This window comes from Delphinus delphis, chromosome 11 (assembly GCF_949987515.2).
Source record: "Delphinus delphis chromosome 11, mDelDel1.2, whole genome shotgun sequence".
In the NCBI taxonomy this organism is placed as follows: Eukaryota; Metazoa; Chordata; class Mammalia; order Artiodactyla; family Delphinidae; genus Delphinus; species Delphinus delphis.
In genome coordinates, this window is record NC_082693.1 from 92,375,233 (window position 1) to 92,390,459 (window position 15,227).

The window sequence follows — 15,227 nt, forward strand, 5'->3', positions numbered from 1 at the left end:
AAAAGAAGGAACTGGGACACTCTCCCGTTTTGCCCCCAAAGCCGCCTCTTTTGGGTGGAGCTCCAGGCCCTGAATACATCCCCACGTTTATGCTGGGCCCCACCCAGTTGGACAGAGCCCCAAACGTCTGGATCAGGAATTAGTTAGGTCTGGATTCAGACTCAAGTTCTTATACTTCCTGGCTGGGTGACTTTGGAAAGTCACTTTACCTCTCTGAGCCTTCACTCATTTATTTCTTCAACGTGCGTTTATTGAAGGCTTACTATGTACAGAGCACTGCTCTAGGTACAGGACGTGAAGTGGTCAGCAAGATAGACAAGGTTCTACCTTCATGAAATTTACATTCTGGTTGAAGACAGACACTGAATAATAAGCAAATACATAAGCAAGATAATACCCTATGGGAATATTAAGGTAGTATAAAAACGAATTTCAGAGGTGGGGGCTCCTTTAGCCAGGGCTGTCAGGAAAGACGTCTCTGAGGCAGGGACATCTGAGCTCCTCTAAAGATGAGAAAGAGCCAGGCAGTGAACAGAAGAGGAAACAGCAAGTGCAAAGGACCTGTGGCAGGAATGAGCTTGGTGTGTTTGAGGAACAGTAAGAAGGGCAGTGTGGCTGAAGAGTAGTGGTGAGGGGAGAGAGACGGGAGGTGAGGCTGCAGCGCTGGGTAGAGGCCAGATGGCTTAGGGCCCTGTACGCCAAAGAGAGGAGTACAGTTTATATTCTAAATGCAAAGGGAAACCTTTGAGGGCGTTAAGCCAGAGGGTGGGAGAGTGTGAAACAATCTGATCTTTGTTTCGAGAAGAACATTGGTGTGCAAAGAAAGCCTTTAGGGGCAAAGTGAAGAAGTTATCAGGAGCCCTCCGCCATTGTCCAGGTGAGTTGATGGTCCCTGGATCAGGTGGTAGGACTGGGGGTGGCCAGAAGTGGTCAGATGCAGGGTAGTGTTGGAGGTGGAGCCAGCCTGACTCATGAAGTGAAGAGGAAGGAGAAAGGGATGCGGCAAGGCTCCTAGGTCTGGGCTTGAACAGCTGATGTGGGAGAGACTGGAGGTGTGGGTTGCTGAGGTAGGGTTAATGCTCAGGAGTTGGATTTTGGCCGTGCAGGGTATGCAGGCCCCATCTGGTACCAACGTGGAGGCATTGAGTGGGCAGTTGGATACAGTCTGAAACTCAGAGAAGCTGTTCGCTCTGGAAATACAAATTTGGAGCTCCTGAGCCTATAGATGGCATTTAAAACCACGAGACTAGATGAGATCATCAAGGCAGAGGGTGTAGGTCGAAAGGAGGCCCAGAACTGTCGACTGTAAAATGAGACAAATGACACCTTCATCCGAGCGGCTCTAGTGAGGTGTCACGTGAACGCCCCTAGCCGCGCTCTAACTGGGATTGAAAATTCTGGGGGCGTGGCCTCGATGTGGGCGGGGTCTTCCGGGGCGGAGTTGGCAGGGGGCGGGGCTGAGGAGCTGGGAGGACGCTGCGGGGCCGGGGGGCGGCCGGGGAGGTGACGTCACCGCATGACTGAGTTTTTATGAATGAAAGGAATCCTGTGAGTGAGTAATTCCGGGAAGCTCGCCTTACAACTCCGCGCGGCCCCCTGCGCTTCCCGCCCCACAACAAAACTCGGCGCGTCGCTCCCGGGAGCTGGGCTCGGAGCGACCCGCGGTCGGGACCTGAGGGGAGACTGACCAGGGCGCGGGCCGGGACAGCAGCTCGGAAGGCAGCGGGACCCGCGAGTGCCAGGGACGCCAGGCGAAGCAGGCCGAGAGGCGGGTGAGGGTCGCTGGTCCTGGACCGGGACGGGCGCGCGGGACCCGGAGGCGGCAGGGTCTCCGCACCCCGGGAACGTGCCTGGGGCAGGGCGCCGGGGCTCACTCAGTCGGTGCTCCCGTGGATCCCTCGCCGGGACGACTGGCTTGACGACTGGTGGGGGGGGGAGGGCAGAGGTCCGGCGGGGCCGAGACGCGGCCGAAGCAAGCTTGGCGGGGTGCGGGGGTTAGGGGCCCCATTTGGGGGGCGCAGGCCGAGAGGCGGCGAAGCCAGGCAGGAAGGGACAGCGCGGGCTGGCGAGCGTCAGCGTCCGCCCAGGCGGGGCCGGGAGCGGTGTGTGAAAGTACGTGACTCGGTGAGAACAGTCCCTGGACCGGTGCCCGCGGGCCGTGCGTGCGCGGTTTGTTTACGTCCGAGGGCGGCCGTGCGTGTGTGTTCCCTGGCCACCTTCCTGGGTATGCCGTCAGGTGCGTGCTTGCGCCGTGTACCTTGGGGAGTGTGCGTGTGTGTGAGTGTGTGCGTGTGTGTGTGTGTGTGTGTGTGTGTGTGTGTGTGTGTGTGTGTGTGTCCGCGCGCTCCCAGGAGGATAAGGATCCTGGCGCCTGTGTACCAGCGGAGCGTACCTCGGAGAGAGAGTGACCACAGGGATAAACACGGAATAGGGACGCAGCTAGAGAAGCGCCCCAGTCCATAGTCACAAGGGGTCCGGGAATTCTCTCCCGGGTTGTCTCCTCTCCACCAGCCGGCGGCGTTCAGGCCCTCGCTCTCCCCGGAGTTTCCCAGGACCGCAGCCATGTGACCCGCGGTGTTTGTCCCCCGCCCAGAGCCGGCGCCTTCAGCCACAGGGTGGGGCGAAATATCAAAGATCCCACCGGGCTCGTCTGGGCGACGAGGTGAGGGGGCCACCCCTGGCCCCAGCACCCTAGTGGGTCTGGCAACAAAGTAGGCTGGGGTCCAGGTCCTGGTCCCCAGGTTTTCTGGCTAGCTGGGGGAAGACAGACTCTCCCCTCAGGACTCTCCTTCATCCCCAGGGTTGCCCAACCCTTCAGTCTCAGGAGAAACAGGAAGAGCCAGAAAAACCCACGGCAGAAGTCGGAGGTAGGAAGGGATACCACGCTTCCTCTGGGTGGTCTGGGTTCTAGAGGTTGTACCTGCTGGGTCAGGGAGGGTGAGAACCCAAGGTTGGGGTGGAGCTGGTTTCTGCACTCCTGGTGGTTTCAGTTCACAGGTGGGACTAGTCAGACAGACCTATGGATGACTGGACCTGAGGAGATAGTTGAGGGCCTGGGCCGGGCATGGAAAACAAGCAGTGGGACTGCTGGTCTTGGCGCATGAGGGGGTAATGCGAGAGGGGTGGGGCCCCCAACCTCGCCCCGCCCCCTCCCCATCAGCCCCCTGCTGAGGGAAGCTGAGGGGTGGGCTGGGGGTTAGGGATTCCTTGGTCCTATTCTGCCCTCCCTGTCCTCCCACCCACAAGGCTACAGAATCATGGGGGTTGGGAGGAGGGCATTGAGCTTGATTAGATTAATCTTTTTTTAAAAAATAAATTTACTTTATTTATTTATTTTTGGCTGCATTGGGTCTTCGTTGCTGCATGTGGGCTTTCTCTAGTTACAGCGAGGGGGGCTGCTCTACGTTGCCGTGCGTGGGCTTCTCATTGCAGTGGCTTCTCTTGTTGCAGAGCACAGGCTCAAGGCACATGGGCTCAGTAGTTGTGGCTCCCAGGCTCTAGAGCGCAGGCTCAGTAGTTGTGGTGCATGGGCTTAGTTGCTCCGCGGCATGTAGGATCTTCGCGGACCAGGGATCAAACCTGTGTCCCCTGCATTGGCAGGTGGATTCTTAACCACTGAGCCACCAGGGAAGTCCGATCAGATAAACTTTTAACTTTGAATCTTTGAGCAGCTACCACAGCTGGGAACTTCCATGTCCCCATCTGCAACAGGAACTAGGTAACATCCAAGGTGGTAGGATGGGAGTAGAATGGGGGAGGTATGGCAGCCTGCACACACAGACTAATTTCCAGGGGAACTGTGGGAGAGAAAGCAGAGCCGACCACCCCAGGCTGAGGCCAAGGGTGTCCAGAAGTATGTGGAGTCCAAGTAAGGGAGGCGGCCGCCAGGAGCACAGGAATCAAGCAGGCCCGTCCTCAAAGCTGGGCAAGAAACATCCCTGCGTAGGGCTAGAGACCAGGGGGGTGGGGGGCAAGAGGGAATGGCTGGTTGACTCAGTCATAGATGGAAAGCTAGTACTGAGAGGTTTAACCTCCCATGGAACCACCCCTGGGCCTTCAGTAGGGTCCAGGACCCAATGTCGGCTCCCTTGGCCTCTATGCCTCCCTCAGTCCTAACACTTTTAGCCTGCATTGCCATGGAGCCCATCAAGGCCTAGATGCTGGGGATAACATGGTGAACAAATCAGATCCAAAGCCTGCCCTCTGGGAGCTTACAGTCAAGGAAGGGAGATGAAGTTGAAGGAAGAGCCACTAACCTAAATGTAAAACCACAGCTGAGATGGGTGGTATGAGGGGGAAGTCACTGTGGTTAGAAAGTATATAACAGAGCTCTGACTTAGCCAGGGCAATCAAGGAAGGCTTCCCTGAGGAGGTGACCAGTCAGCCAGGCTGTCAGTTCAAGTGATGATCATCTATGAATGCCTTGAGGGCAGGGGCTTTGATTCAACTTTGGGTCTAAGGAAGCCCAGCACTGAGCCTGGCACCTACAGGGTAGGTGCTTCTTGGGTGTTTGCTGATTGAATGAATGAACGAGCACTGGGTCAGTATTCTGATAGAACTCCACAACACCTAGAGAAAAAGGCCTGGGAACCCCAGGGAAGCAAGAAGCCTGGGCATGGGCTGTAGGATTCTTGAAGCAGTTTCTCCAAAGCGAGCAGATACTTCAGGGTCCAGGTGACATCCTCCCCCCACCCCCCTCCACACACACCCCGTGTGACCCTCTGGGAAAAGTGCAGAGATGGTCGAGTTTACTGGGTGCTCATTCATTTATTGTCAGCCTGAGGATCCTGGAAGAGAGTGGGGAGAGAACATAGTGGAGGCCCAAAGGGCTGGAAGGGAGGCTGGCGTCCTAGGGTTTTGAAATGGGCCGAACATGATCAGGTTTATAGGTTTGTGTCAGTAATGCTCTCTCTGACAGCTCTTGGGGGAGGATGGATGGTGGGGTCAGAGGTGGAGGCAGGCACAACTAGAGGCCAGTGAGGAGGTGGCTTTGGTCATAGTTCAGCTGAAAGAGGAAGCAGTCCCTGGCTATGCAAGTGGAGCAGAGGGAGGGTTGAGGCTGACAGTCTCTGAGTTTGTGTTCTCATGCCCCTGACCCCAAGAAGCCTTCCCTGATTTCCTTTCCCTTCCTCCAGGGTCTCTACTCTGCTAGTGGTCTTGGAGCTCCATTCTGGGCCAGAATCTGACACTCTAAACTCTGAGACTGTCAGTGCTAGGAGGTACCCTAGGCTTGGTGGTTTGGCGTGTTGGGCCCAGAGAGAGGAAGTGGCATACCTGAAGTCACACAGCGGGTGTGAGCAGGTGGCAGAACCTGCGCTGGACCCCCAGGCTCCCACTTCCCAGCTGGGTTCTCCCAGCTTTGCTCCCCTTCCAGCAGGGAGGAGGCTCCACCAGTGCTGGCTGCCAAGGCCCAGGAAAACACATTGTTTCCCTCTGTCCTCACAGAGGAAGCAAAATGGCTCAGCAGTCAGCGAGGAGCCCATGCCAGCGGGTGGGCCGTCTACTAGGGGGCCGGGGATGTGGCTGCTGACTGGGCAGGGCAGCTGTCAATCCCCCAAGGGTAAGTTCATTCTCCAGGCCGCCAAGGGAATGTTAGGAACCTGCAGACCCCAGAGGTCAGCTCTGCCGGCCTCAAGAAGAAAAAGGGAAGAAGCAGGGCTGGGGGCGTGGGGGAAGTGCGGTGACTGGCAATGAAGAAAGAGCCCTGAGCCGGGGGTCGGGACTCCTGGGTTCCAACCCACCACTGCCGCCAAACAGCTGCCCTGTTGCTTCAGTTACAGAACAAGGAGGTTGGAACAGCTGCTGTCTCAGGTCCCAGGTCTACCGGACTGGCCGAGGCAGCCTGGTGGAGGACCCTGGCCCCTTGGCTGACAGCCCAGCAGCCCCCGGCCTGGAGTTGGAGGCTGAAAGCCTGAGGTTATCAGAAAGGTCCCCCTTCTTGTGACTCGCCCTCTGTGGTTGCCTGACTTTGCTGAGCTAGGACATTCCTGCGCGAACATAGGTGCCTCAGCTGACATCCAGCATGTGCTTGAGGCTGCTGAGGCCAGGTCAGGAGGAGGAAGATGAAAGGAGGGAAGAACAGGTTCAAAGCTTCCCTAGGGCCCCAAAGTACTTAGAATCACAGCCAGCAGAGGGGGTGGGGCCTTCAGCCATTAGACAGAAGAGGGCATGGCCAACAATTTCCTCTTGGGCCTAATCTGGAGGGCTGTGTTGACGAGGATTCTGAGGTTGTGTCCAAGCTCAGTGGAAAACAGTGCTATGCTGAGAAAGATTCAGGGGCTGTGTCCAACCTCAGTGGGAAAAAGTGCTGTGATTGATTACTGACGTCTGTGTTACGAGTGGAGGGAGGGGCGATGGTGAGATAAACCAACCATCTGCCACTTCTGATCTTGTCTAAGCCTCTTGTATTTTACACGCTAATACTATGATGATTGTCCCCACTTTATAAGTGAGGAAGCCAAGGTCCAGAGAGGAAAAATGACGTATCCGAGGGGACGTTCCTCCCAAGTTCTGCATCAGCCCTAGCACCCTGTGCTCAGCGCCCAGCAGGCTCTCAGTTAACCTACGTCAGGAGAGGCTTCCCCTCTCCCATTAGGCTCTCCGTGTAGCCCAGACTGCCTGGGTGTCACCTAACACCCCCGCTCCCTCAACAACCGGCCAGGGGGCCTGGATATCTGTATGTCATTTGCATATCCCTAGCAGACCAGATACAAATCCTAGCACATCAGAGCTGGGCAGCCTCGTAGACTGGCAAGTCCTCCGCTTCACAGGGTTGGAGAAACAGGGCCCAGAGAGGGTGCCCTGTAAGGGCCACACTGGGAGGAGACACGTGGCTCAATGTGGCCTCAGTCCCAGGATCCACCCCCTGTTAGCTGTGTGACCCTGGACTACTCTATTGACATCTCTGGCCTCACAGGGTTGTTGGGAGAACTGGGGTGATGATGGTGTGAAAGGGATCAGGATTCAGTCCTGGGGCCTTTACAGGTGTTCAGAATTCCTCCTGATTTGGGGGGAGGCAGCCATTCACCGGCTGTGTGACTTCAGGCAAGAGATGCCCCTCTCTTGTCTCCACCTCCCCCTGGGTGAAGTGAGGAGGCAGGGGCCAGACGGTCTCTCAGGACCTTTCCTGTGTGGCTCTGGCCAGCCGGAGCTGCCAAATCAAAGCGAGGTCCCAGGAACTGCGACAGGCCCAACCCCTCCTGGACAGACTCAGCAATTCTAATAACCACCCAGGTGCTCACTGACCTCTCCGGTTTGTACCACTTAGTTCCACCAAAACCCTGCGAGGCAGGTATTGTGTGCATCCTACAGATGGGAAAGTGGAGACCCAGAGAGGTGGAGTGGCTTGCCCAGGGTCACACAGCCTGGAGCAAAGAGAGATGGGACTCAAACCCAGGCTTTACCCTTAATCCCATGTTCCTCTCCCATACCCCACCTGGGAGCCAGTCATGAGGATAGAATCCCTTCTGCTCCCTTCCCATCCTCCTGGTGTCTGTGTACCGTCCCTGCCATGCAGAAGCCAGGAGGCAGATGGAAAGCAGGAAGAATCGGAGGTAGGGCCAGGAGGTTTGTCTCTCGATGGTATTCAGCGGGGCTTGGGCTTGGCACTCGGTTCAGACTCTGACAAGCTGGGTGACGGACAGTGTCACAGACCCATTCACACTTCACCGGTGCCTGCTCCCTGCCAGCCCCTGTGCTGGCAGCCTCAGCACCCAGAGCTGCCTGGGCCTGGTTCTTGCCTGTGGAGCTCCCTGTCTGGTAGGGAGTCCAGGAAACAGACCATTACAACGTAGGGGAGAACTGCTGGGGTGGGCGGTGTTGAACAAGTCCTAGGAGCCTGGGAGGGCTTCCTGGAGGAGGAGATGTCTACGTCCAGGGCAGAAGGCTGAATAGTAGGAGTCTGCCAGATAAAGTGGGGGTGGGGGGAGAAGTGTCACAAGGTTTGGGGTGGCCCAAAGGCAAGAAAGCATAGGGTGAGAGGAAGTGTAAGCAATTCTGGGACTTCCCTAGTGGCGCAGTGGTTAAGACTCCGTGCTCCCAATGCAAGGGGCCCAGGTTCGATCCCTGGTCATGGAACTAGATCCCACATGCATGCCACAACTAAGGAGCCCACGTGCCTCAACTAAGGAGCCTGCCTGCCGCAACTAAGACCCAGCACAACCAAATGAATAAATTAAATAAATATTAAAAAAAAAAAAGAAATTCCTTGTGGCTGGAGTGCAGAATGGAGGCGGGCGGTAGTGGGAAATGAGTGTGGGGTGCCTGTGGGTTAGTAGATGGGGTTATGTGATATGGCACAAGGAGTGGTTTAGCTGGATAGCTAGACCTCTTTGAACAGGTGGCACTGAGCAAAGACCTAAATGATGAAGAGTCTGGGGAGATAACAGGGAAGAGAACAGTAAAGAGAACAGCAAAGGCCCTGAGGCTGGAATGAACCACTCAGTGAGGCCACTGTGGCTGGACCACTGGGCCAGAGGAAAGTGGTATGAGATGAGTTCTAAGACCGCGGGGGCCTTGAATGCCAAGGTAGTGTGTTTGGGTTTTATTCCAAGTGGGAAAAAAAACTGACCTTGGCCTCCTGTCTCCCCTAGGTCTCAGCCCAGAGGGCACCTTCTGCAAACATGTCTGTGGATCCCCTATCCAGCAAAGCCCTGAAGGTGAGAAGGCAGCCCTTATTGTCTCTGGTCCTCCCCTCCCTCCCTGCCCCCGCTGAGCTCCCATCCCAACTTCCCCTTCAGTTCCTGGAATCCCCAGGAGTGGCTCAGCACTCGTGAAGCCACTGAAAGGGCCCCGGGCTGGGAACCAAGAGGCCAGGGCTCTGGCCACAGGCTGTGTGCCCCGAGGCAGGTCACTTCCCTCTCTGGACCTGCTTCCCCATCGGAACAACGTTCCCTGGGCTGTAGGACTTCAAAGGTGCTTTCCTGGGTTTCTCCAGCTGAGTCCAGGCCCGGTCGCTGGGTTAGAATCCGGGCTGAGCTCTGGGGTGGCTCCTTTTGTGTTCAGATCCCGGTTTGGCCCGGTTTCCCCTTTCGGGATTACTGCTCCCCTTCCGAGTCTTGGAGCAAGTCCAGCCACCACCTCAGTGCCCCTGGCGGTGAAGGGGGAACACTAGCGGTGGAGGGGGAGCCGTCCCCAGCACCTGCTGCGCGCCAGGTCCAGAGCTCTGGGCCCGCAGGTCGCACTGTGACCCTGGGCCTCAGTTTCCCCATGCGCCCGACCTGCTGCCCGCAGATCAAGCGCGAGCTGAGCGAGAACACGCCGCACCTGTCCGACGAGGCGCTGATGGGGCTGTCGGTGCGCGAGCTGAACCGGCACCTGCGCGGGCTCTCAGCCGAGGAGGTGACGCGGCTCAAGCAGCGGCGCCGCACACTCAAGAACCGCGGCTACGCAGCCAGCTGCCGCGTGAAGCGCGTGTGCCAGAAAGAGGAGCTGCAGAAGCAGAAGTCGGAGCTGGAGCGCGAGGTGGACAAGCTGGCGCGCGAGAACGCCGCCATGCGCTTGGAGCTCGACGCGCTGCGCGGCAAGTGCGAGGCGCTGCAGGGCTTCGCCCGCTCCGTGGCCGCCGCCCGCGGGCCCGCCGCGTTGGTGGCTCCGGCCAGCGTCATCACCATCGTCAAGTCAGCCCCGAGCCCCGGCCCCGCCCCCGGCCCGGGCCCCGCCCCCGGCCCCGCCGCCTGCTCCTAGTGGCCGCCGAGCCCCGCTCGCTCCGCCCACGCCCATTCTCCAAACCACAGGCCCCTCTGACCCCAGCTGCCTTCCCTAAGTGCCTAAGCGCAGTCTCTGTCTCCAAGTGCCATATCTCTGCAGCCACCAGCCCCCGTGGTGAACACACACGTTCCCTCCCCAGAGCCTGTTTCCTCCTGCGGCCCCTGAAACTGGGACCTAATGGCCCTGGGGAGGGGCAACGGTGATGAGATAGGAGGTAGGTGGGGTCGGGGTCTGGGGTTTCCTCTGGTAGAAAATTTCAGACTTCTTAGTTTGGGAGGAGGGGATACAGAGCGGATTAGAGAAGGGCCATCGAGGGGAAGACGGCCACCCCTCATTCTGTAACAGCTCAGCTTGTGCCATCAGCCCCTCCCCACCCGCCAGGGATACAGGACTAGGCTCGGCCCGGTATGGGTCTTGTGGGGCTGTCTAGCTGGGAAGCTGATGCTCCCGCCTCCGCCTTGCACCCGGATGCCTGGCCTTCCAAAGCTGGAAGACTCATTAGAAATCACCTAGTGAAGCCCACTTAACAGATGAGAAAACAGGCCTCTATCGGACGTGCCCAAGGCCACATATGCTTAGTGGTGGAACTGGAACCCTGTCTTCCCACGCTGCCCTGAGATTCCAGCCATGGTTGTCAGGGGGACAGCGGCCAGGGCCTGAACAGGTGGTGAAAGGGCCTCCGTGACCTGGGAGATGGCTCTCTGTGAGTCAGGTGAAAAGAAGTAGAGGGAGAGAGAAGGTGACACAGATGGAAGAGAGGGAAGGAGCTGGCCAGGCTCAACCCTGGGCTCTCCCTGCAGCCAGGGAGCTGGCCAGCCAAAGAGAAAGGGGACCAAGGAGGTGACCACTGTGGCGGTGGGGAGATGAGAAGACAGATCCTATGGTTCTGCAGCCTGGGATAGGGGTCCTTAAAGGGAAGGGTCCCACCTGTCCACCCTGTGGGATGGGGGCTGACCACTGCCATTGATCGCCATTCTCTTGGGAAGCCCAGCCCGAGCCTTCCCCCGCCTGCCCGCCCCCAACTATACAGCTGCTCCTCCCTGCTGTTTATTTATTGCACGAATCTAAGTTATTCTCCCCAGCCAGAGCCCAGCGCCCACTGCCCGGGAAAAGTGGTGTGTGGCCCTGAGCTGGACTTTATATTTTATATCTGCAAATAAATCACATTTTATCTTATACTTAGGAGAAGCCGGATGGCAAAAACAACCAAAAAATGTTTTTTAAAAACAATTGCCCGGCCCCCGGAATTTATTTATTTTTCTGACTTACAGTAAGCGAGTTATCCGCCTTCTGTATTTTGTAGACTTTCTGAATAAAGTCAAGTTCTCTTTTTCCACAGTTTAGAAGTGTATGTCCTGGTCTATGTTTTTTTTGGGGGGGTTCTGAATGAGGGGCCCAAGAGGGGGTTCTGCTTTCAACCCCAGACAGGCCCCTCTGCTGGGTGGGAAGGTTAGCCCCAATTTGCAGAGGAAGGAATTGTGCCCCATCACTAGCTCTTGCACCCAGGCTTGGTGCGGGGGCAGGTTAGGCGGAGGTGGAACCGGGCAGGGTGGTGCCCAAACATCTGTCCTTCCATCTGGTTGCCTGAGGCCAAGGAGCTTCCCAGGGGAAGGCAGAGCCAGGAGGATAATGATACGGGGGGTTAAATTCCCTGGGCATCCCTTCAGCAAATAAACAGCCCCGCCCAGGGAGGAAAATTCCCCGATTGAAGAGTAATCTTTCCAGCCTTTCACATTGAGGTCAGATTTTCTACAGCCAAGTAAAAAATATTCTCCTCGTGTTCCAAAAGGCACTGAGAAGCAGGGAGAGAAGTAGCTTCCTCAACCCCCGCCTGCGGGCCTGAAGCACAACCCTGTGTCTCATCCTAGGCCCCAAACCCCCTGTAATTCAACCCAATCTGCTAGCCCAATGGGGTGTTCTGTGGTCTGTGGGTCAGGGAAATCGAGGTGTGTTTTTCTCTAGCTGTATGACCTTTGATGACTTATTTCGCTTCTTGCAGCCTCGGTTTACCCATGTGTACAACTAAGGTACTCTAAGGGCGTAGGTGTGACAAGCACTGGGAACCTGAGGGGCTGCAAGCTTTAACACGCAGAGTGAAAGTTTACCCAGCGCACCTGACAGCGGTGAGGAGGATTTCTGCGTGGCTGGGTACGGAGGGATGGCGGGGCTGGGAGAAGGCTGCTCCTGTCGAAGGTGCAGGATCTGAGAGCTGGGGAAGGGCCAAACCACACGGTTTGGGTTGGTCCACAGGCCTTTCTCCCCTCACAGGTTGGGGCCCAGGATCCTGATCCAGAGACGCTGCACTCAGGCCGGCAGAAAGGGCAGCAGGAAGCTGTCAGGGGTACGAGAGTGGAGGTTGGCTGGGCTGGGAATTGCCCCCACCCACGCTGCATTCCTGAGTGCCCCCGTCAGCCAGGCCAGGCCCCAGGAAGGCATGCGGCGGTGGTAGGAAGGTGCCAGGTGTCTGGCGCATGCCCACTGCCCCACAGGCCCTGCTCCAGGCCTCCTTACCCCTGGGGGAAGGCGCCTGGGGTCCCAGGGTGGAGGGTGGGCCCAGGGAGGCAGGAAGATAGCCTGCCTGAGGACCCTGGGAAATCTCTTCCAACCCCTGGGAGACACCTGCAGGAATGGGGCTGCCAGAGTATGGGCCCCCCTATCTGGTTGACCAAACTGGGTACGAGCTATCAACCCACTGTGCACGTCAGCCCTGTGGGGTGTTGAGGAGGGTGGACCCCTAGTGACCAAGGCTGCCACCATGTCCCACTGCCCAGGGGAGGGGGAGACACTTTGTCCAACAGGGGCCTGGACCCCAACTTCAGTCTCTGGCAATGAGAATCGCCCCATCACCTACACCTACACCCGGAAGGAAGGGGGTTTCCTAGGACACCCTTGTCCACAACCACTAAACTCACCCCCAAACACATACAAGGGAGCCGAAGAAGAGGAAGGAAAAAGCCTTACCCACAGGCAGAGATTTCAATACAATCTATATTATCTCATATATATTTCTTTCTCACTGTATTTGCTCACTTCTGTCACGCATTTAAAATGTCACAGAGACCAAAATAGAGCGGCTTTCTGGTGGAACTCATGGCAGTCACACACGAGATACAAAACTAGGGGACTCTGTCTTCTCATACATCATACAATTAATTTTTCAAGTATTTTTTATGTACAAAGAGCTACTCTATTGGGGAATAAAATTAACAAAAAAATAAAAAATAAAAAGACAAGGCAGATTACACATCCTAGGAAGGAGGGGTGGAGTGGTCGGGCACGCGTTCCCAGCCCCCAGCCCCCCAGGGGCTGCTAGCTCCCTGCCACGGAGCCCTGCATCCACCATGCCAGCGGGCAGGTAGCAGGGTAGGCAAAGACCAGTGGGGCAGGGAGTCAGCAGCACACTTTGGCCTGGAAGGAGAATCAGAGAAACAGATTCATGAAAGCAGATGGTGGGGGCGGATAGAGGTCCTCCTGGGACGGGCTGCCTCCTGCGTAGCCTGCCGCCACTGGCCAGGCCCACCAGGGGCCTGAGAGCTGGTCTCCGGTACCAGACATGCAGGCCTCTCCGCCTGCCACCTGCAGAGCTGGCTTGGTCACTGAAGGAGGCCAGGGAACACTACTGTGATGGAACCCCCCTCCCGACCTCGGCACAGTTCAGTCCAAGAGTGGCCAGAAGGAGAGATGCCACAGCGAAGTTCTGCGCCCACAGGGCAAGGCCCTTGTCCCCTGCTCTGCCCCCTCCTCCAGGCTGTTGCAGCCCAAACCCATGTGCTCTCTGGGTTTCAAGCGACAGAACGCTCTGCCTGTATGAACGTGCACTGTGTCCCATCACAAGGCTCTTCCGAAGACAGTGGCCAGTGTAAGCCCGGCCTGCCTGGGGGCTGTGGCCCCGGGAGGCTCCATGATATGGGCGAGGAGGTGGGGGAGGGGGAGGGGACTGGTGGTCCTGGCCACCCGAGGCCTGTCCAAGGGCGCTTGGCCCAGCACTGCAGGATCCTCTGAGCGCCAGCAGCTTAACAGGGGGCCCCCAGGGAGTGTCTGGGACAGGCTGAGGGCCCAGTGAGGGGGAGCTTTCATATGTGACTAAGGCACAGAAGAGATGGGCCTGGGGGCCAGATGAGGCAGGACACCGGGCCCTGTTCGGATACGGGGCCAGAGAGAGGAGTCTCCCATCTCCTGGCTCCCCGCCACATGCCCCATCCCTCCCTCCTCCCTCCCGGAGGACGGTGCTCCTCCGGAAGCTGGAAGCTGGTCTGAAATGCGGAGACCAGACCCTCCCCAGGAAACAGGAGGGAGCAGCCCCAGGGAGAGAGACCAGGATCCAGCAGAGGTGCTGACTGCTCAGCCTGGGAAGGAGGGCTGGGAACCCCTGACCCTTTGAATAGCTGGGAAGCAAGGGCTCTACCCAAAATGCTCTCAAGAGGAAAGACCGCAAGTGGGAGGGCAGTGTGGGCGGCTGGCTGTCTTCAGCAGGCCAGGAGGAAGGGGCACGAGGCAGGCAGAGGTGCAGCCACAGAGAGATCACTCAGGAGCCCAGATGCACCTGAGCACCCTTCTGAGGCGGGACCCATGGCTCTTGGTGTCTGGCTCTGACCCCTGCAGCATGCCAGCTAGGCCTGGGTCAGGAGGAAGGTCCACAGAGAGCATCCGTTCCCTCCTCCCTCCTCCTGCCCAGGGTGAGGCTAATCTAGCATCAGACAGGGGGACAGGGGAGGGAGCAGGCGGGAGGGAGAGCCCGGGTCAGAGTATTGCACGGTGTTTGGGGGAGGGGCTGAGAAGGCTGCAGCCGCTGGTCCACAACACAAGCGTCTGGGCCTGGGCACGGCTGGTCCCAACATGCTGCCGCCAAAGGACGAGCTGCAGGGGCATGGGAGTTGCTCCCACTGTCCTGTGCCCGTCGTCCAGGCAGTAGAGCCTTGGCCTTGTATAAACATTCCTGAAGGCTCCTGGGTGAGCCTGGGCCATCCTCTGGGCAGACAGCATCTGGCTGTTCCTCTTGAAGCGATATGTGTTTCTGGTCCAATAAATTAAAGGGCACTGCCGAAGCTGTGGCAGCCTGCCTCCCAGCCTGGATGTGAGGCTGGAGGCGGGGCACACCCTGCCCTGGGCCAAGGTCCCAGTCCTTCCCCGCCAGCAGCCGCACCTAGAACTCGTCATCAGAGCTGAGCAGGAGAGTCTTCTCGTTGTCCCGGGTGCCAGTGAGACTGTGGGAGCGTGAGAGGCCGTGGGCACCCCCGCGCCAGGTGGGCCCGGGTTCCAGGGTGGACTGCTGCGTGTACTGCTGGTAGGCGGGCGAGAAGTTGTGGATGGCATCCTGCACGATGTCGTGCGGGTTCATGGTCTCCTTGAGGCTGCTGGAGATGCTCTTCATGGGGGCGCAGCGGCCTGCAGGGCGGGAGGCGGGGGTGAGGGGTCTGGGCAGCGGGAGGCAAGGCAGCCTGGCCCCCTGCCCCTGGTCCCGGGACCGAAACCCCTGCCCCAAGGCTGTGTCATCTAACCAACCCCTCCTGGGACAGAGA

The 15,227-nt window shown here is 58.0% G+C and overlaps 2 protein-coding genes across 6 annotated transcripts in view; one reads left to right on the forward strand and one right to left on the reverse strand.

Moving 5' to 3' along the window:
* The first annotated feature begins 1,530 nt into the window (after positions 1–1,530).
* MAFF (MAF bZIP transcription factor F) lies at positions 1,531–11,968 on the forward strand. 4 transcript variants are annotated; one of them, XR_009521263.1, is made up of 4 exons: positions 1,531–1,548; positions 8,592–8,657; positions 9,232–9,922; positions 11,708–11,968. XR_009521263.1 is itself a non-coding variant. In XM_060025652.1 (4 exons), exons 3-4 carry the CDS (start codon positions 8,622–8,624, stop codon positions 9,682–9,684), a joined length of 489 nt encoding a protein of 162 aa, XP_059881635.1. In that variant the 5' UTR covers positions 1,559–1,772; positions 2,801–2,867; positions 8,592–8,621; the 3' UTR covers positions 9,685–11,050. The 4 variants fall into 4 exon arrangements, 3 of the variants coding, with proteins under 3 accessions (XP_059881633.1, XP_059881635.1, XP_059881634.1); XM_060025652.1 differs by lacking the exons at positions 1,531–1,548; positions 11,708–11,968 and adding exons at positions 1,559–1,772; positions 2,801–2,867 and having other exon boundaries at positions 9,232–11,050; XM_060025650.1 differs by lacking the exon at positions 11,708–11,968 and having other exon boundaries at positions 9,232–11,050.
* A 741-nt stretch (positions 11,969–12,709) lies between these two features.
* The window catches only part of TMEM184B (transmembrane protein 184B), a 49,077-nt gene continuing 46,559 nt past the window's right edge, over positions 12,710–15,227 (reverse strand). For both annotated transcript variants that reach the window (XM_060025659.1, XM_060025658.1), the window contains one exon: positions 12,710–15,093. In XM_060025659.1, the coding sequence (XP_059881642.1) occupies positions 14,852–15,093 (242 nt within the window). In that variant the 3' untranslated portion in view covers positions 12,710–14,851. The remainder of the gene's footprint in view (positions 15,094–15,227) is intronic.